Raw genomic sequence first — 21,910 nt, 5'->3', positions numbered from 1 at the left:
TTGGTTCATTTCACGATGTTTCTTGTTGCTGTTTATTGTAGCTTAAAACAGAATTTGACAAATTATTTGAAGATTTAAAAGAAGATGATAAAACTCATGAAATGGAACCAGCTAAGGTATTGAGCCAATATTTTCTATTTAAAACTGTTTGGAATTTTAAAATATGCTGATAATCTGTACATTTTCCATTATAAGATCAACTCTTTTACAGTACTAAATGTGAAAAAAGAAAGGACTTACTGATTTCTCTTTATATTTTATGTCTAGGCTGTTGAAACACCATTGCTTCCACATCAAAAACAAGCTCTAGCTTGGATGGTTTCACGGGAAAACAGTAAAGAACTTCCACCATTCTGGGAACAGCGAAATGAGTTATACTATAACACAATAACAAATTTTTCTGAGAAGGACAGACCAGAAAATGTCCATGGGGGGATTTTAGCTGATGATATGGGTTTGGTAACTATTTTTTTCTTCAGTTAATAAAATCTTATTTTGTGGTTATGACTTTGTAGAAAGTAATTTTGAAGTAGAAAGGGATAGGAATCTGTTGCTGCCAGTTTGGGATTTTTACTTTCAGTGTAGAACAGTTTTTCGTATGGTTTTTACTTAAGATAATACTAAGCTTTTTGTTTGGTTAAAGTACACTTGAAACAGTTAGGTAACAGTAATGGTATAAACATGTGTTGCTCATTTTCTTTGACCTGTGAAATTCAGGGTACCTGACTTTCATTGATTTTCTTTTAAAAAGTAAAAGGACAGAAGAATGTTACATGAAATTTTATTCTTTCACAAATATTGTGATATGCAGAGTATAAAGTATTTGTGATTCCTTTCACTAGCAGTTTTTATACTTTCTGGTCTCAGTAATCCTTTCTACTCTCAAAAATCATAGAGGATCTCAAAGAGCTTTTGTTTTGCAACAAAATTATCTATTAGAATTTGTAGTATTAGTCATTAAGATAAATATTTTTAACATTAATTGATTTAAAAATAATTGACAAACTAACTCATCATTTCTTAACATAAATAGCATATTTTAAAATGAAAATAACTATTTTAAAGCAATAGTTTTGGTGAGAAGAGAGGCGTTGTTTTACATTTTGGCAAATCTCTGACGTTTGGCAGCATAGGTGACAACTGAATTCTCATATCTGCTCCTTTCAATCTGTTGTGATATGTTGTTTTGATTGAAATATATGAAGAAAATTTGTTCTCACACAGATGTAGTTGTAAAGGAAGGAGTATTTTAGTTGCCATTTAGATAATTATAGATTTCTTCTTTGATACTATACTAAAATTCAGTATTGGTTTATTAAAAGTTAATGGTTATAATATGGAACTTAAAATCATATCAGTGAAATTTTTTACTTTGTTCTATTAAAATTCATTTGTGTATCTTGTACACTGAATGGATGTTTTACCCATGCATGATTTTATAACATCAGGCATTGCTCATTTAGAAAATATTGGTTCACTGAGTTATGCTAATCTGCCAAATGTTGATGCATTTCATTGTACATTTTAAAAAATTTATATTTATTAATGTTACCACTGACTTTATTAGAAAAGTGTTTACATTTTGGGAAGCTGCTATGTTCATAGTGTCAGATATAAGTTTTCCAACATTCTAATTTTTGATGGAAAACTAAAATTTTATTACTGACAACAATATGCTTGGTTGTTTCCCTTTAATATGGTGTCCTCACTTTGTTCATTTTCAAGAAAATACCTTCCAGACACTCAATCATGAGTAATGATAGTTGTCCATCATTCTTTTAACTAAAAATTCTTTTAAAAAAAAAAGTGGCTTGTTGAGCTTGCTACTCAGTCTCAAGTGATTTTTCTCTGGATAACCCTCATTTGGTGTGCAACAGAGGTATTTTATATGTACTTCCCATTTCGTTACATAGAATATTAAAAAGATGTGTACTTAAGAGGTAAGATGTAATAAAATTAGTGTGTACTGCTTCATTAGAAACATTCTAAAATAAAACTAGCTTTTCTTTTATTAGCTGTATGTGGTAGTTAAGAATATGATGACTGCTAGTATAGTGCCAACTGCTTGTTATGCTAAGGTATCAGCACGTTTTTCACCATTGCTTTTGTAGCATTAGTGCAGATGTCAACACAAATAAGGTCTTAGTAGTATTATAAAAATAGTTTTGACCTCTCATTCTCCTGAAAGGGTCCTGGGAACTCCCCAGGTGCCCGTGGACCACACTTTGAAAACTGCTGTTTTACACTGCTTTAAGATGGCTAGAGATGTATTTCTTTATTGCTAACTATAAATTCAGCTCCACTAAATATTGAAAAATTACGTTTTTACTTAATAAAAATGCACAAGAAATATTATGTCCTTTATGCTTTATTGATAGATTGTGGCTTTTCAGTCTTGGTATTATCTTTTTTTTTTTTTTTTTTTCCCCTTTTTGTCTTTTTTCGTGACCAGTAACGGGATCGCAACCCTCGGTGTTGCGCCCGTACCGCGACCGGCAACGGGATCGCAACCCTCGGTGTCGTGCCCACACCGCGCTCAACCAGTGAGCGGACTGGTCTCTATATGGGATCCAAATTTTTGTCTTTTTTCGTGACGATCGCAACCCTCGGTGTTGCGCCCGTACCGCGACCGGCAACGGGATCGCAACCCTCGGTGTCGTGCCCACACCGCGCTCAACCAGTGAGCGGACTGGTCTCTATATGGGATCCAAACCCTCGGCGGGAGCGCCACCGCGCTCCCAAGCGCCGCACTCTACCAAGTGCGCCACCGGGCTGGCCCGTTGGTATTATCTTTAAATCAAAATTAATAAAATGATTATCTCTTCATATGCATTACTGGAATTACTAATCATTTTAAATTAGCTCTGAACATCATGGCAAATGAGTTGTAAGTAGTTTCATGATAAAATTAATATTTCAGTGTTAAATATAGAATCTTAGAAGAACAGTCATTCAGTATAATGACATTTCTCAGGGATGCTTTTAGTATTTTATAGTGTAAATTACTTAATAATAATTAATGCAGTGGGGAAGACGTTTTATAATTAAATAACTCATTTTTATTAATGTGTATATTATTTAATGTAATTATCAGTACACTTTTGTGTCCTTGAATGATATTGGTTACTTGATTTTAAAATTTGTTTTGGAATGTTTTCTGGTTAACTGGGTTTCAGAATCTGATCATTTGTCTTTTAAAAATATTTTAAGGGTAAAACACTTACAGCTATTGCAGTTATTCTTACCAACTTCCATGATGGCAGACCTCTTCCTGTTGAAAGACTTAAGAAGAATCAACTGAAGAAGGTAAAGAATTATTAAGTGCACTTTCTGTAAATTGTCTGGCTTACTGTGAAACCTTTTGATGCCGTCATTAAAAAATAATTCTCAAGAAATTGGTAACATATGGTGTTTTGAGAGATGTGATGAATGGCCTTTCTTGCATTGTTGATAAGAGTGAAACTTGGTATCACATTGCTGAGAACAACTGGTAATATGTATTAAGAGCCTTAAAAGTGTTCATAATCTTTGACCCAAGTCAGTAATGCCATTTCTTTTTCTTTCTTTTTTTTTTTTTTTTTTGGTCCTTTTTGAGACCGGCCGCACCGCGCTCAGCCATTGAGCGCCCCGGCCATCCCTATATGGGATCCGAACCCGTGGCGGGAGCGCTTCTGTGCTCCCAGCGCCGCACTCTCCCAAGTGTGCCACGGGCTCTGCCCAGTATTGCCATTTCTAAAAGCTGTCTAAAGAAATGATCAGAAATCCATTTTTTCTAAAGATAGAAGTGCAAGTTTTTCCCCTAACATTGTTTTAAAGATAGATAATTTAAAATATCTCTTGATAAGGAAGTAAATTATGATATAGCCATAAAATTTAATATTATGCAACCACAAAATCTTATTTTTGAAGAATACTCACTTTAATGATATTTTTTAGTTAAAAAAAAAAATACCAGGTACAAATGTGTATATGGAGTTTGAATCCTCATTTTGTAAATACATATATGTCTGTCTTAAGTGTATTCACCCACACTATATGTACCAAAATGTTAATAGTGATAATTTATGTCCTAGTGACAAGAATATGGGTGACTTTTCTTGATATTTCAGGTATATATATTTATGTATACAAAATACCTTTTTTAAACTCTTCTGACCTGCCATTTTTCTTATGTTTTAGTTTTCAGAGAGGCTGCACATCATGTTCCTGCCACCTGCTTTTTGAGATTCTATTAATTTCTGCACTTAATTGCATTTCCTTTTTTTCTTTTTTTGGGAGTTTAACCTGTTAAGAGTCTCAGATTCAGTTGCCTATCCTGAATAGTCTAATGATTTATGTCTTGTTCTTCCTACATTTATTTAAACTGAAGTTCTAGTAGAAGCACATAACACTACTTATAGCTTCTCTCAGTTTTCAGTTGAAAAAAGATGAACTGTCAATTAGGATTTCCCTTATTTTTCCCAAGATTAGCTATATGTTTAAGGTGTGAGGACATTTAGTTTGCTACATTGGAAATGTAAATGGAAGCTGAAGATGTGATTTTCAACCAAGAATTTATTGCAACAAAGATTTCTCTATTTCAAATAGGTATTCCACAGAAACAGAGTGAAATGTTTAATTAAGTTCCTTTAGTTTATCTCTAGGTTGGACTTGGTAGAAAGTTTATCTTTGAATTCTATGAAGGAAAACCTTGCTGAGCACAATCATTTAATATAAACAATAAAGGATACCCTTTATGTGTGGCTAAACTTTTAGATTATTTTTTGCATATCGTTAAGATAAATAGTTATGCTAATTATTGAAGATTCGATAGAACATTTGATGAAAAGCATTTTTAACATTATTTCTTGGAGCTAATGCTTTAAAAGTTAACTAGATAGTAACTTCTAGTTATGTATTCATAAAAATGTTTTATTTTGTATTTTTAAATTTATTTAGATTGGTACCATTAGGAGATAAATCTTTTCAGTGTCATTTTTAGTAAAACTTAACTCTAATGGGATTTTGTAAAGTGTTTAAAATTCTACTTTTACAGATTTTTGGGGGGCTTATGTTTATATTCATGAATTTTGAAACAGAGGTGGGGTACATCTGAAAAGGGTTGGCAGGAAAATTCCTAGTGGGGTGAGACAGGAGGGCGTTAGGAGATAAATCTTTTCAGTGTCATTTTTAGTAAAACTTAACTCTAATGGGATTTTGTAAAGTCTTTAAAATTCTATTTTTACAGATTTTTGGGGGGCTCATGTTTATAATCATGAATTTTGAAACAGAGGCGGGGTACACCTGAAAAGAAAAGGGTTGGCAGGAAAATTCCTAGTGGGGTGAGACAGGAGGGCACTCTGGGACTGGTGTGTACTATTGCATCTATCTGCCCTGGGAATTCAGAGAAAAAGATGGCTATTTCAGCCTCATTAAAGATCCTAAGTAGGGAATCTTGATTTGAAAAGTTTGTCATATGGGAATTTTTAATTCTAAAGTAAATCTCATTTCATGAAATTTTTTCCACAGTAATTCATATGCCATTTATAATTGAGGTTTGCTTTTATTATTTCTTTTGAAAAGGTAAAGACTTACTAGTTTTCTTTGTTTTGAGATACCTGCGAAAAAATTTTGATCATTTGTGTTTTTTTTCTTCACTTACTCATCTCTCCTCCCACAGTTGCTCTACAATTGTGTAGCAATTTAAGTCGTCTTTATTATGTAAAAGTAAAGCAATATAAAATGGGGTGAATTTTAAATTTAAAACTGATAGCAGTACCTTTTAAGAAATATGCCTTTTCACCCAGGAATGTAATGTTAATGATGAATCTATGAAACTTGGAGGAAACAATACCAGTGAAAAGGCAGATGGACTAAGCAAAGGTAAACTTTAATTTTGAATATGACCAAGTATTTGATTTATATTTTTCCAACCTGATAATGTAATTCCAGTTTCGGCTTTGTACTATGTAAAAAGTGAGGATCTCTTTTTTTCTGAAGAACCACATGAGGACTGGTAACCAGGAAAGTTTTCATCATGGAAGTGATTGAATTGGGTGGGAGTATATCAGACAGAGAAGCTGGGAAAAAGCATCTTTGGTTGAGGAAAAAAACATCTCATGAAAGGACAATTGAAAAAAAAAAAAACAGCATGTTTTATTCTGGGACCTCAAGTGTATTTTATGGTATTTGTGATGTGCATGGATCTGTGGATTTAACATTTATGTGACCTTCACAAAATTAATTTCTGAAGATAGAGCAGAGCAAGACTGAAAATATTTTAAGTTAAGTTTAGGATAGGAGAGAGAAATAGAAAAATAGTTGGAGAGGGAGGTAGAGTTGAGGTTCTTTCTCTTTATTTTGTTAAGAAATCCATGGATAGGAAGAAATTTTGGATAAAGTGGAAGAATGATTAGTAGGCTTGTGGGAAGAAATGGGATCAAGAGAATATGCAGTAGATGAGTTAGCATTAGAAGGAAAGGAGTAAGGTTGAGGGAAAATATAGAAAATGAGGGGACAAAAGGGTAGGAAAATAGGGATTTTATAGAAGATGGCATTTGATTTTCTTTGCAAAGTGAACTAGGTCATGTGGGAGTAAAAGGAGTTAGAGTCTAGGCAGAGGATCCCGTGTAATATAGATCATTCTAGTGAATGGGTAAGGGAGCAACAGTGATGAGAAGGTTTCTCAGTGATATATGATGACAGCTGATACTTGAAAATGTAAATTTATAATAGCACCTATCTGTGGTTCTGTTTATTTTTTTCCAGCAGCTCTTAGCTGCCTTTGTACAGAAGGAAGTTCAGCCAGTGTAGAGATTGGCTGGATGACTACAGGGGAGAGACTGGGTCATAAAACATTGAAAGTACTTTCTAATGAGAAAATACTAGATTAGGGAAAAAGGAAAAAGAGTAGCTGGCTGATTTGTGAGAACAGGGGACTTGAAAGGAATGATGATATTCAGAAAATTGACAGTCAGTAATTGGAAAACCAGGGCTGGCTGGTTAGCTCAGTTGATTAGAGCTGGTGTTCGAACACCAAAGTCAAGGGTTCGGATTCCTGTTCCAGCCAGTTGCCAAAAAAACAGAAACCAAAAATAATTGGAAAAACAGGGTTTTAAGAGGAATACAGTAGTCAGTCAAGGGTTCGGATTCCTGTTCCAGCCAGTTGCCAAAAAAACAGAAACCAAAAATAATTGGTAAAACAGGGTTTTAAGAGGAATACAGTAGTCAAAGACAATTTACTAATACTATGTATGTTTGTCTTTTTCTTTGAAATAGAAGGATCCAGATGTAGTGAAGAACCTAGTATTTCAGATGTCAAGGAGAAGAATAAGTATTCCATGTCAGAATTATCTATCTCCCGCCCCAAAAGGTAAACTTTGTTGTGGTCTGATTGCGTGTGATATGTTTATTTAAACTCTCTGTTTTTTTGTATATAGGAAAGAGAGATGACCATTAAATCTCAGTTACGTAGTTCTTCCAAATATATTCTTTTATTTGAATCACCAAAATCACTATGACTTAGGCAGGTAGGGTGTTCTTATTTTACAGGTGAAGAAAAGTAATATTGATCTATAAGAGAAGTGAATTGGTAATTTTTAATAATTACCTTTCTACTGCTTTTCTTCTTATTTCTTTCATCTAGGAACTAAGATCTAGCTCCTGGGATTTTTGTTTCTGTTGAAACTTTAGAAGAGTTTTCTTCATGGATTTGAGGGGATGAAAACTGAAGAATATTTATTGGATGGCTTGATAAAAGCATTCTTTCCTCATCTGACTTCTTTGTCACTTTGCCTGTAGTGGAAATAAGATGTAATAAAGTTATTTATAGAGAGTATTACGTACATTGACTAGAAGGGCTGGAGGCAGGTCAGCTCAGTTGCTTAGAGCACAGCCTTTTAACACCAAGGTCACAGGTTCAGATCCCTGTACTGGCCAGCTCCCCCCCCCCCCCCCCCCCGGCCAAAAAAACCCTGGAAATTTGAATAAAACACATAATCCCCCTCTGATTTTACCTTAAGTCTGTTAGCTTTTTAAACTTCATTTACCCTCCGAAGTAAGTCTAAATACTAGGCTTTTTTTGTATTGTCTGCTGTCAATATCTACAGATGTGATCTCAGATCTGAATCTTTGCTAGCTATTCTACCAACAGAGGCCTCAGAACTGTGGCTTTGTTAATTGTTCTAGCAATACTAATCTGAACTGAGCACAAAACCAGCACTCATTAGTTTCCCTCTTATGTAAATCTCAAATATTATAACTTTGAGCTGACCATAAACCTGGGTCACAGAGCACTCTTAGGTGGATCAGATTAAAGTACAAGGAAATAATGATGAGGACATGGGAAAAACTAATAACAATAACCAACACATTATATTATAGTGAATACAGATATGTTGCCGTGCAACAGGTGCTATTTTAGGGGCTTTTGCATGTAGTCACATTTTATCCTATAAGGTGGATTCTATTTTTATTTCCATTTTCCAAATGAGGGAAATAAAGGCATAGAAGAATATTAGGTGACTTACCTTAAGTCACATAGCAAAGTAGCAGCGGAATGGAGATTTGAATCTAGGTAGTCTAAATCCATTGTTCTTAGCTGCTTAACCACTGTGTTATACTGTTTCTACACAAAATTTATGAAATTTTTCATTGTGAAGGAATTATATTTTCTTCTTTTGGTTGCTTGTATTAGAAGTATTTTCTTTGGTAAGAGCCAGTTCTTTTATTCTAATTTTATATAATTTTTTTTTGTTTTGTATTGGGTTTTTTTTTGTCTTTTTTTTTTTGACTGCTGGCTGGTATGCGGATCTGAACCCTTGACCTTGGTGTTATCAACACTGGTCTGACCAATTGAGCTAACTAGCAAGCCCTAATTTTATACATATGTTTTAATTAAACTATCAAACATTGAATTCAGTATTGAAATTATTACTTTTTTAGAGTGACTTAATTTTTCAAATTTATTTTAATAATGGTACAGCATTTTGCATAGTAAATGCATCTATCTAGTTATGAAAACAATGCTTTTAGCAGATTTAGCTTTCATTTGTAAAATAAGATCTCTTGAAAAATTAAAAAAAATAAACAGTGGTAAGACAAAAGCATTTGTATTGCATTTATTAAACATGTTTTTATATCCTGTTTAGTTTTCGGTTGGTAAAAAAATTTCTTTGTGTAAAATTACTTTTAGAAGAAAAACTACTATCCAGTACATTGAAAGTAGTGATTCAGAGGAAATTGAAACAAGTGAATTGCCACAGAAAATGAAAGGTAATACGTAATGGATTTGATTTGATAATGTGTCCTATATTGTAATCTCCTAAGTGTACTTATTTTTATGTTTATTTTGGTTTTGTTTTTAGGCAAACAGAAAAATGTACAGTCAGAGACTAAAAGCAGGGTAAAAGGTATGTGCAAATGCTGTCTTCTCAGTACCCATAATCTAAATTTAAAGATTATTAAAGTGCCATTGATTTGTATCTCTCTAACTTGGGATTTTTTTGTAATTGTTCTTAAACTTGGGTGATGTTTACGTTTGAACTCTTCATGGAATTTTTCATGAGTGTTAAATGAATTAAACGAATGAGGCAAATTGAATGAATAGTTTCAAATTAAAATCTAAGGGATAATATTTAAACCAGCTTTAAACAAAATAAAGTAATTTTCTTCCATTTATAAAATGACTTCAGTAAAACTGTATATGTATGTATAAAGAGTTATTACAAACTTAGGTTCAGAGTGCCTTCTTGGCAATACTATTATTAATTCACGATGTTATACAGATGTAAAAATAATCAGTGGGTATCTTTTTCCTTTTATCTTTAAAACGTGCTTTATTTTTCCTCTAATTCAGATCATATTGTATTTCTAATTAGTTGAGAAATTGTATTGCTTTTGGAAAATAACTGATCACTACTTGACGTACCTGAAAATTTGGCAGCCTCATCATTAGGAATCAAATATTTGTTTTCCTGAAAAATATCTCCTTCCACCTGAGAGCTGAATCACTTTGCATTTGGCTGCTCTTACCTTCAGTTCTATTTCTCAAGAGAAGCGAGTGTCTTACCATGAATTGACTGTGTCACTTCTCTGAACTGGAGAGGTGGCAATTTTGGTTACTAAATATTATTTTAATTTTACTTAATAATATAAGCTCTTAAGATAGTGTAAAAAGTGGTATTCTAATTCCTGTCCTCAGAAGGTATTTGTATCTAAGCACAGGAGAGAATTAATTTAAAATATCTTAATGACTTTGTGGTTTTTCTTCAGCAGGATCTTCTAAAGTTAAAGAAGATGTAGCATTTGCATGTGCGCTTACTTCATCTACCCCTGCAACAAAAAAGAAAATGCTGAAAAAGGGTCAGTAAATTTCTTGGTTTTTAACCTTTGTTTTGTTTTTTTCTATTTTTCAATGAAAAAAATTAAATTACAAAAGTTATAAAATCATATTACAAGAAGTTTAAAAAATTGAGAAAAGAAGAAAATACATAATCTCATTAAAAAAGCTGCCTCTTCATGCGTTTTCCTTCTGGTGCGTTTTCTATTGTATTTGTTTTAGTTAGGCCAAAATATGATTGGGGGGGGATGATCCTTCCTCTGAATAGCAGAGGTATTTCTTCTAGTGAAGGCACAATGCAATTTATGGTTGCTTTAATGCTTAATTTAATTAGGATTAATTTAAATTATCTTAAAAGATTTAATTTTTGATATGATTAGAATTTGCTTTTCGGGCCGACCCCGTGGCGCACTCGGGAGAGTGCGGCACTGGGAGCGCAGCGATGCTCCCGCTGCGGGTTTGGATCCTATATAGGAAGGGCCGGTGCGCTCACTGGCTGAGCGTGGTGCGGGTGACACCACACCAAGGGTTGCGATCCCCTTACCGGTCATGAAAAAGACAAAAAAAAAAAGAATTTGCTTTTCATTTAAGAATGTTAGTGGTCTTTACTATAATTTCATATTCTGTAATTCATAGGAAAACAACACTGCTTAAGAGTCTAAATAATTTGAGATCGAAAGAGATCAAAGTAAGATTAAGGAGACTGGGACAATTTATTTCTCTGTACCTTGTTCTCTTTTTTACATGTTGGGGATATAGCAGACAAGGTCTATTTTCATGGAGTTCTTATTATAATCTCATAATGGGGGAAACATAATAAACAAGTAAACACATTTTGAGTAATAAGTGATGTGAAGAAAATAAAGGAGGATAATGAAATAAAAGATTGAAATAAAGATTGATCTGAAGGGGCCTGTTTAAGAAGGTGATATTTGAGCTAATACAGAATCATGGGAAAGAGCCAACATTTGGTCTAAGAATCAAATTAGGAATAGAAGATATAGGCATTTCAGATGGATTACTCTTGACCTTAACTTCAGAAATTTAAAGAAATGTGGAGCTTTCAGTTGAGATAAAATTAATTTTACACACAGAAGCCCCTTTCTGTTGCAGATTAAAAAGTCATTTGGCTTTGTTAAAGCCAAAATAAACATATCTCTGGAAGAGAAGCAGGATAAAAACAAAAAACAGTGAGTAGAGATGGAAACCATAGTAATGCTGGGCCTTGTGGTAGATAGTGATTTCTTTCATAAGACACAAAAAAGTCATAACTTAAAGATTGCTTAAATTCTAAATTTTAAATTTCCGTGCATCAAAAGATACCATAAAGTGAAAAATGACATGGCTAAAGAAGATACGTGTGATAAGCATTAACTGACAGGATTAGAATCCAAATCATGTAAGAACTCCTTGTAAGTCAATTAGAAAAAACCAACCTAATGAGAGAGTAGTCAAAAGATGTAAGCATGCAGTCCATAGAAAGAAAATCCAAATAACCAATAAACAGCAAAAGATATGCATTAATCATTGGGAAAATGCAAATTAAGGGAATGGTGAAATGCAGTCTCACCCATGAAATATTTTCAGACATTTAAAAATCTCACATGCCAGGTATAGGCAAGGTTGTGCAGCAGTAGGAACTCTCACACACTATGTGTGGGAGTGTTAGTTACCATGGAGAGCACCTAGGCAAAAATATAATGAAGCTGAAAGTAAACCACCTAGAACCTACAGATGTACAAGGAAACATGAAAAAAGGGTTTTTATTGTAGCCTTCTTTTAGTGAAATACTGGAAATAATGTAGTTACTGTTCAATAGGAGAATGGAAAATAAATCGTAGCTACTTATGCAATTTAATGCTATATATTGGTTAAAATGAATGCACGAGAGCTACAAATGTTAAGGATAAATCTTAAATAGACAGCATTGAGAGAAAACAAGTTGTGGAATGATACATAGATCCATGTATACACATTACGTATGGCTTAAAATCACTTAAACGTATATGTTGTGTATGGATATAGTTGGCAGTAAATCTATAAAAACATCCAGAGGAAGGATACACAGCTTCAATTTGACAAAATGCTTGCTTATGAAAAGAAATCTGAAGCAAATATAGGAAAATGTTTACGTGGGTCGTTAGTAAGTACATGGATGTTCATTGTCAGTGTTCTCCAGTTTTTTTTGTTTGACTTGTTTTATTACAAATTAAAAGTTTGTGCATAATTATAAGTAATAAATGTATCTCCAGAAAAGTCGTAGTCCATCTTTCCGCTGATTTTTATCTCTTAAAATTTTAGTAACAAGCTTCCTTCTGTCTGTTCTGCTTTGGGCTGATGAAGAGATAGCATTGACTATAAAAACATTTTAGGCTGTAGAAAAGAGGCATATCAGATACTGAAGGGAGTACATATGGGTTCAGGTTACATTTACCTCTCTGTTGAACTCCCCAAAAGATGGAAGTGTTTTTATTTTACAGAATTTCTTATCCAAATGAAATAAAAAAAGAGCTCTGAATTTAAGGGATTAGTTAAGTCATTAACTACTGAGCAACAGAATCCTCAATTTATGGAACTTGAAGAGCATTATACTATGCTGGAGTTTTTGACTGTTTCCATTTGGCGTGATATTGCCAAATCAGAGGAAATCAGCTGTCTGTTGAATGAAAAAAATGTTAGATTGTAAGAATAATAGCGTAAGCATAGTGTCCCAGTTCATGATGATTACATAATAACATGTCTCCATTGCTAAAATTAGCCTTCATATTAAGCAACAACTAAACATTTTTTTAGAAATAACAACCTGAAAGATAGTACTGGGTGAAGATTTCTAGAAAGAAACCTTTATGTTTAGGTGATGAAAAACTGAAAATAAGAATTTCCAAGCTCCCTAGCAACTATTTGTTGAAGGACTGCTTTCTCCAACCCACTTTCCTGGATCTTTGCTTGGCTTGTTTTCTCACTTCATTTAGGTTTCTGATCATTTGTCATCTCAGAGAGCAATACTTTCCCTGTCCCTTACCCCCAAACCTACTCCCCTGTCCCACAGTTTCTGTACTCATATCATACTTGATTATTTCTTCTTACTACTTATCAATACTTAACATTACTATCTATCTGTATGTATAGCCTACCTCCCCCGTTAGAATGTAAGCTGTATAGATGTAGGGACTTTTTATTCACTGCTATATCCCCAGCCCCTACCACAGTGTTTGATATGGACCATGAGTTCAATAAATTGTTGAATAAATAGGCATGTAGTATATCTTTACAATTTTCTAAAAATTGCAGTGAGAGCTATCTTATCAGGTAACCACACACCAACGATATAAGTATAATACTTTATATATTCCTTTTCAGTATTTTTTTTAGACTTTGAGTAGAACACGGTATTAGTAATATTTTAGTAGTTGATTTATATTCTCATTAAAATCAGGGAAACATGCATCTCTGAGCTAGCTTTTATTTTTGTTTTAAAATAAATAATTGAACTGAAATTTCAGCACACCAGTTATTCTTGGTAGTTTTTTTTTTTGTAAATAGCATCTAAATGTTATTCATAATGGTTTTATTCCTTTGCTTTTGAGACTTCCCCTTCTCCCTTCTACTAATGCCATACAAGCAATTCTGGACCCTTTTCAGAAGAGTGTAGACACAGAAGGATCTGCTCGTAATCTAGAATCAAGTTCTGTCACCCCACCAAGCAGCTCTTTCAAAGCAAGGAGTTGTTCTGTGACTTTTTTGGTTCACTGTGGTCAGAAAGGAAGGATAGTGGTAATATCCAATCATAGTTCTATTATTTCATTGGGAACAGCTTCAGTGGATGGTGTGTCTCTGTCTAATAGCAATATTAGGACAGTAGATAACTGATTTGGGGGGATAGATTTCTCAGAAGAATTTGGGAGTATTACATATTCCACTTTATTCAATGATAATTTATCTTTTTGGGAAACGGCATAGAATTTGTTGTGACTTGCTTAATAAAAATAGTTTATTAATTTTATATTTTTTTTTTCAAGAGAGAACAAAATCCTTTTGTAAGACGCAGGAGTTGTCTTATGAAGTGTTTTATCTCTCTCCAAATATAATAGTATTGTTAGTGTTTTTTTTTTTAAAAAAAGATGACCGGTAAGGGGATCTTAACCCTTGACTTGGTGTTGTCAGCACCACGCTCAGCCAGTGAGCTAACCGGCCATCTCTATGTGGGATCCGAACCCGGGGCCTTGGTGCTCTTAGCACCGCACTCTCCCGAGTGAGCCACGGGCCGGCCCGTATTGTTAGTGTTTTGACTTGAAGTTATTTTCTTCTTATATCAATTAAATATTTTATATGGGCTGGCTGGTTAGCTCAGTTGGTTAGAGTGCAGTGTTGTGACACCAAGGTCAAGGGTTGGATCCCTATACTGGCTAGCTGCCAATATATATATATATATTATGATCTTTGGAAATTGAATTTTGTTTGTAACCAAGGACCAATTTTACCTTTGATCACCATCAATTTTAATTTTGACATTACTGTGAAAATAGAATTTTTTTTAAAAATTGCATTTTAACTAAGTTTACTGGGGAAGATACTCCTTGTAGACTTGTAGAGTATACTGGCAAGGGATACCAGCTCTAGAATTTATCTCAAAAATTTTTGTTGTAAGCATATTGGTTACCTATTACTGTATAACAAATTTCCTTGAAATTTAGCCATTTAAAACCAGACATTTATTATCTTGCACATTTTGTGAGGGTTAGGAATCTGGAAGTGGCTTAGCTGAGTGGTTATGGCTAGTGGTCTTATGAGGTTGCAGTCAAACTGTCCTTCAGGGCTGCAGTCACCTGAATATTTGACATAGGGAGGATCAAATTCCAATTCTGTGTGTCAGACTCACGTGGTTGTCGACAGACCTTGTTCCTTGCTGGCTATTAACTGGTCCTCAGGGATGTGTGTCCTTCCATAAACTGCCTGAGTGTCCTCACAGCATCGCATCTGGCTTCCTTCAGAGCAAATGATACATGAGAGAGACAGGGAAGAAGAGGGAAAGAGTACACCCGACATGGAAATTTCATCTTTTATAACCTAATCTTAGAAGTGACGTGCTATCATTTCTGCCATATACTGTTGGTCACACAGAACAACACTGGTGAGTGTGGGAGGGGACTACATCAGGTGTGAAGATGAAGAAGTGGAGATCATGAGGGCCATCTTGGAGTCTGGCAACCACATTAAGTATAATACAAATTCAGAAAACTGCAAAAACATGTACATCTTAATGAATGACTATAAATATGAGGAGATACTATAGACTTCCTATTTGTATCCCCTTGCAATCAAAATCCTCTGGTTCTTCCCATAAATAATCACTATCTGTACTCTTGGTTTTTTAAGTGACAAAATAAAATTGAGTTCCTGTTGCTTCATCATGGCTGGAAACAGTCCATCTGCTTCATTTTAATTCTTCCTAATTTCTCTTTTCATGGAGGTACATTATTGTCATCTTATTGAAACGTTTTATTTCAGAAGAACAAAAAAAACAGCTAAGGGCTGTGTCAATGATTCATTCTTTTAGGAGCATCTGCAGTGGAGGGTTCAAAGAAAACTGTTGAAGAGAGACCAAGAACAACACTGATCATCTGCCCACTTTCTGTGTTAAGCAACTGGATTGTAAGTCTTTAAAGCCCTTTAAAAATGTGATATAATTTATGTTTACCTTATAAAAAGTATTATTCTGTTAAGGAGTCATTCATAGGGAGAAATATGCCTGATCATCATTTTATATCTAAGTTCAAATAATTTTAGGTGAGTTGTTGTTATATTTGCAGAGTTGAAGTAATTTTTCTTTGAAGATATGTACTGGAGAAAGTAAAGAAAACCATCAATTGCTAACATAAGATTTGGTTTGTGTTTCTGCCTATACCATTTTTGTTGCCCAAAGTGGGAAAAGTGTATAGTTTAAGACTCTAATATTTACAAACTGACTCATGGAATTCCTTTTTCTAAGAAGTCCACTATCAGTAACTTATTTTTATGACAGTATGTAACATTTAGCTCCTATATGCTTGGTTTCATGGATTTTCCTCACTTAATCCTCACAACTATTCTCATTTTACAGGTGACCCAGTTGAAACACAGAGAGGTTAAGTAACTTGCCTAAGGTCATCCAGCTAATTAATGATGGAGCTTGGAAATAGTGTCCAGAATCTATGCTTTTGAGGCTACCCACTAGAAAATACTCTCGTCCCCAGAAGATTGCTTTTGTGTTCTAAAATATTACTGTTGTAATTGAACCTCTTTATGTGTTACGTGTGTAAGGAGCTGAATGGTTCTGTTTCCTTTCCAGTTTGCATTTCAAACTTCATGTTATAATGAAATAATAACTCTTGGAAGCACTGTGAACATAAGGACCACTACATGTGGACTTCCATTCTTGCCACCTCCAGGGTTATCTTTATCCTTCCCGGTCTTTCCTCCTCTTATTTCAAAGGAGGAAGAAGTCCTACTTTTTGAAAGATTATTAGTTTATACATTTGATTTCATCTTTTCCTGCCTTTGTTTTTAATCCATTCTTTATTCCGTCACCTGGTTATTCAGTCTCTTCTCACTGGTTCTTTCATGAAACATACTTGGGTCTTTTTCATTTAAAATATGTTCTCTTGATTACGTCTCACCTTTAAGTTGCTTCTCTTCTGCTTTCCTTCAGTGTCTTAGGGGTTAATTTCTACTTTGTGCTTTTACTTACTAATTCCTTAACTCATTGTAATCTGGCTTCTGACATCAGTTCTCTAAATTGCATTGGAAAAAATTACTAGTGATTGTCTAATTATGAAATTCAGTGGCCTTTTCTTGACTTTATATAGCCTTTTCTTCTTTACTCTATGTAGCCTTGCCTTCCATGACATGACTTATCTTTTCACAATAAGTTTCTGGTTTATTTATTTTTTTAAAAAAGAAATCACATCTTTTCAGGGTTACTCTATTATCACTTTTCCTCTTTGGACCAGAATGAGTTTTAGTCAGCTCTTGCTCTTTTTTTTTTTTTTTTTTTTTGTTCCATCATATCTGTACTCTTGATGTGTGGTTTGTCCTGAGAAGGGCAATACCTGGGTACTTGAAAGGCAGTTTTCAGGGTGAGGTTTAATGGAGATATCAACAGTAGAATTATGATTCTTTAAGGGCTTTGGGTGTGTTGATATTTTTTTTTTTTTTTTTTTTTTTGGTTCCATCATATCTGTACTCTTGATGTGTGGTTTGTCCTGAGAAGGGCAATACCTGGGTACTTGAAAGGCAGTTTTCAGGGTGAGGTTTAATGGAGATATCAACAGTAGAATTATGATTCTTTAAGGGCTTTGGGTGTGTTGATATATTTTAAAAATGGGTAATCATTATTTCATTATAACTTATATTGGGAAAACAATAAAGGTTTGGATAGTGTAAGCTTTAGAAAGGAATCTTGTGAATTTAAAGGAATGATGGATGGTTGGGCGTATAGGAGTTCATGGTCAAGAATTAGATTTTACAATTTCTCACAAGCTACTCTCTTCCTAACTCCCAAGTAAATGACCTAGCATTTTAAAAACAGTTTGGAACTAATTTATCTTTATCTTTATATTTATCTCTTTTTGTCTTCAAGTAAGGAAAAGAATCCAGTTAAGTGAGTAAGGCTTGTGTATCAATTTCACTTCCACCACACAATAGTTCCACCACACAAGTCACTTAACCTTTCTTGAGATAATACCTGTCTTATTTTCTGTTGAGAGAATATATGTATACACATACACACACACAGAGCCTAGTACAATGTCTAGAAACACAGTAACTATAGTTCTTTCACTTTTTTCTCTAGAAAAGTTCTTTTTCTTCTATTCCAAGTATAATCCATTTACAAATATGCTCTGTTCCATTTCAAGGCCATCTATTGATCTGTTTTCTTATATTAGATTCTGTTTCATACTGGATCCTATTCTGCCTCCTTTTCTTCTTTATCAGATTTCTTGAAAAAATTCTCTATGTTTTCACTTTTACTATTTCATGTTTAATTCTCTCTTTAGCCCACAGTAGTCTGGGTTTTGCTCCAACCCTTTATAGAAACTCTCTCTGCAGAGACCTACAGATCTCATTGTTGCCATGTCTAGTGAGCTCCCCTTTTCTTTTCCTCTGCCTTATGTTACTCATATACTACTATTTTTTTAAGCCATCTCTAAACCTTGTAAAGAGAGGGTATGAACATAAGTCACAAATTAAAAATCTGCCTTCTTTTCCTTCTTGGAACTTTAATATTCTTTGGCCTCTAGACCATATCTTTTGTGTTTGCTACCTTAACTTTCTGACCATTGTTTCTCTTTGTTCTAATTTTTATTAAATCTGCCTTCCCCGCCCCAAAGTGTGTTTTTTTTTAAGTATTATAACAAATTTTAATGAGAACTTCATTTATTCATCACGATTCAAGAATTATCAAAAGTCTGCAACATTTGCTTTCTTTGTCTTTTGCTGGAATATTTGTAATCATATACCAGCCATCATGTCATTTCTACCAATGATAAGCTTGCTCTTTAAGTAAGTATTGCATTTTGTAGGGTCTGTCCCTAACCCTTTTCTTTTCTCATTGTACCTGTTCTCCTTAGGAAGTCTCATTTGTTTCTATGACTTCACATACTGTTTGCTGTTAACTTTAAAATTGATATCTGTACCTTTTACTCTTGCACATATAGGTCAATGTTTACATTTTCCTAGTATCCTTCTGTGCTCAGGTATTTTATAATGACCAGAAATACTAATAAATGCTTAAAATACTCATCTCTTTCTCACCTTTATGCCTGCTTTTCCCTTATTTTAAACTTTTCTGTCTTTATAATGCAGTTCTTCCAGGCAGTCGTTTGAAATATCAGGTCATCTTCTCCTCCCAACCCCCCCTTTTTTTTGTCTTTTCCCTTTTTTTCATATCCCATATTTAATTAGTCCAAAAGTCATCAGTCCCTCTTTTTGAGTATCTTCTTTTCACACCCGTCCTTTCCATTTTGTTCTACTTCTACCATTCTGGTTTAGGGCTTTTATTATCTCTCACCAAATAGTTTCCAAGCTGTGTCTCCCTGGTGTCTTCTCTTTGCAATCTAATTATGATTTTTTTTCCTGCTCAAAATCTCCCAGATTTGTTGTTTTCATGATCAAAAAACCCAGAAAAACCTCAAGTTTTAAAAACTGATTATGTTCTCAAGAAGGGCAGGGATGACTAAGTTTTCCTTTTAGTTACACCACCCTTGTAGTTGATACCTGGCAAATAGAAGGCCTATAATAAGTGAATGAAAGTGGGTACTGTGCTAGAATCTCTGCCTACATTGTTAGAACTAGTAGTTGCTGTTCTTTTACTGTTTAGTCTTGATAATTACCAAGTCTACTAACTAATTGGGAGCATTAGAGAGTCTTTTATTAAAGTATTACAGTTTTAAAAATCTAATTACTGTTTTTATATAATTTATTATTATTATTATTATTTATGTGTCAGTTTTCTTGACAGTATAAAAATAATCAGTACTGTTACTATCATTGTTGTTAGTTTAGATTGTAGGAAGCTTTATATCATGCAATTTTAGTAGTTTGATTTGTGACACTACTGCCAGGACGGGACTTCCTGTATATTAAACCTGATACTAATCTGTTTATTATTTAAAATATTTTTAATTTTCTTTTAGGACCAATTTGGACAACATATAAAATCAGATGTACACTTGAATTTTTATGTTTATTATGGTCCTGATCGTATTAGAGACCCAGCCTTGCTTTCAGAACAGAATATTGTTTTGACTACGTACAATATTTTAACTCATGACTATGGAGTAAGTATGCTGATACATAAGAGATTTTTAAAGATTGAATTTAAGAAATATGTTTCAGGTTTCTAACATGTTCTAAAATTCAGGCCTTATACTCTTTTTCTTTCTATATAATTAAGAATATATAGAAAATAAATAGGAAACTATTTTAACACTGTAAAAAAAAAAGATTGTACCTTTTTTAGATACTAGTTTAGGAATTTTATATTCAGAACATTTTAAGTTAAAATTTCATATTTTAATTGTAACTAAGTATATATAGCAACTTGTAAATGAATATTTTCTTTTTTAATATTCTAGAAAATTAATATCTTAGTCTAAAAATGAGCTTTTTTGTAGCTGCAATTCATGAGTTTCCCGATTCTTCTAGGAGTCTAATTGTTGTTTACGTGTATAATTCCAGTTGTTCAGTAAAAACATTTTGAAAGTACCTGATTGTCAAAATGTCAATCTTTTGGTAAGAACATTACCTTTTGTATAAAAGAAAATAATGCTGTTTGTTTAAGTAATTCTTACAACTGACAATTTTATTATCATTGCTATGTTTTAATTTGAGTCAGAATAGTTCAGTGTTTGGGTTTGAATGCTAGCTCTGCCACTTCCTAGCTGTGGTACTTTGGGCAACATACTTAGCACCTTGTGCTTCAATTTTCTCATCTAAAATAGGGGTAATAATAATACTCACTTCATAATCTAATATTTAATAATTTAATGTATGTAGTTCTTAAAGCAGTGGCTGGCACATGGTGTTGATATTAGCAACTATTATTTAGCGAGTTACATTAAGTACTATTTTACTTTCCTGTGTTTTTAAATTCATGTGAAACATTTATTTCAGACTAAAGGTGATAGTCCATTACATAGCATAAGGTGGTTAAGAGTGATCTTGGATGAAGGACATGCCATACGAAATCCAAATGCTCAACAGACAAAAGCTGTACTTGATTTAGAAGCAGAAAGAAGATGGGTCTTGACAGGTAATCATAGCATTAAACTTTTAAAAAAATTAATTCTCCAAAATGTATCATAAAGTAAGTTAGTGAGGTAACTTTGTAAACTGCAAGTGGATATAAAATCTGTCCCAAAATTAATCATAGACATCATTTAATAAGATGTTTTGATTTATTTGTCATAATTGACCATGATATAACAACATTTGAATTATAGTTAATTTATGGAACAATCACTAGAGTTATTCTTGAACATTGGAGATTGAATAGACTCTCTAGTCCTCCGGTCAGAATCTTGATTTCTTAGTTGCTCATCTTGGAGGCTCTGTGCTACTCATGATAGCTTTACTAGAAGGTGGGAAAGAGGAGTTACTTGCTTTTTTCTTCTTGCTAGTGCTGCTGATTTATAAACCAAATAGGCAGATGTACTTGATAAGGAGAAAGTTGAATTTACTGGGTCTGTCATCTTTTTCTCTGTTAGTATGGCAATGAGAGCTAAAAATTAGAGCAAAACTGTTATTTTTAAGTGTGTATATGTTTAACAAAGGATTATAGTCACTGCTTGATGGTCAGTGGTGTGCCTGGTACACCGCCCATTTTCAACTATTGTCTTCTCTGATTAGGCTAGATGGATATTCTTATTGGATATTGTAGTTAAAGATTTATATGTTTTCTGTTGTTTTTAGGTACTCCAATCCAGAATTCTTTAAAGGACTTGTGGTCTCTTCTTTCTTTTTTAAAACTTAAACCATTTCTTGATAGAGAATGGTGGCATAGGACAATACAGCGTCCTGTCACGATGGGAGATGAAGGAGGACTTAGGTAAG

General features: G+C 33.6%; 1 protein-coding gene across 4 annotated transcripts in view; it reads left to right on the top strand.

Annotated features, from left to right (window-relative positions):
• Positions 1-21,910, top strand: part of HLTF (helicase-like transcription factor) — a 49,723-nt gene that overhangs the window by 13,609 nt on the left and 14,204 nt on the right. For 2 of the 4 annotated variants that reach the window (XM_008584290.1, XM_008584292.1), the window contains exons 6-17: positions 42-116; positions 268-459; positions 3,211-3,306; positions 5,787-5,862; positions 7,258-7,351; positions 9,173-9,252; positions 9,345-9,389; positions 10,252-10,341; positions 15,876-15,970; positions 19,993-20,136; positions 20,972-21,110; positions 21,770-21,905. In XM_008584290.1, coding sequence (XP_008582512.1) covers positions 42-116; positions 268-459; positions 3,211-3,306; positions 5,787-5,862; positions 7,258-7,351; positions 9,173-9,252; positions 9,345-9,389; positions 10,252-10,341; positions 15,876-15,970; positions 19,993-20,136; positions 20,972-21,110; positions 21,770-21,905 — 1,262 coding nt within the window. The remainder of the gene's footprint in view (positions 1-41; positions 117-267; positions 460-3,210; positions 3,307-5,786; positions 5,863-7,257; positions 7,352-9,172; positions 9,253-9,344; positions 9,390-10,251; positions 10,342-15,875; positions 15,971-19,992; positions 20,137-20,971; positions 21,111-21,769; positions 21,906-21,910) is intronic. The other 2 variants (XM_008584291.1, XM_008584289.1) reach the window with 1 other exon arrangement.

This window comes from Galeopterus variegatus, unplaced genomic scaffold (genome assembly GCF_000696425.1).
Source record: "Galeopterus variegatus unplaced genomic scaffold, G_variegatus-3.0.2 Scaffold3208, whole genome shotgun sequence".
NCBI lineage: Eukaryota > Metazoa > Chordata > Mammalia > Dermoptera > Cynocephalidae > Galeopterus > Galeopterus variegatus.
The sequence above is the reverse complement of the archived record's forward strand: the minus strand, read 5'-3'. Positions and strand labels throughout refer to the sequence as shown.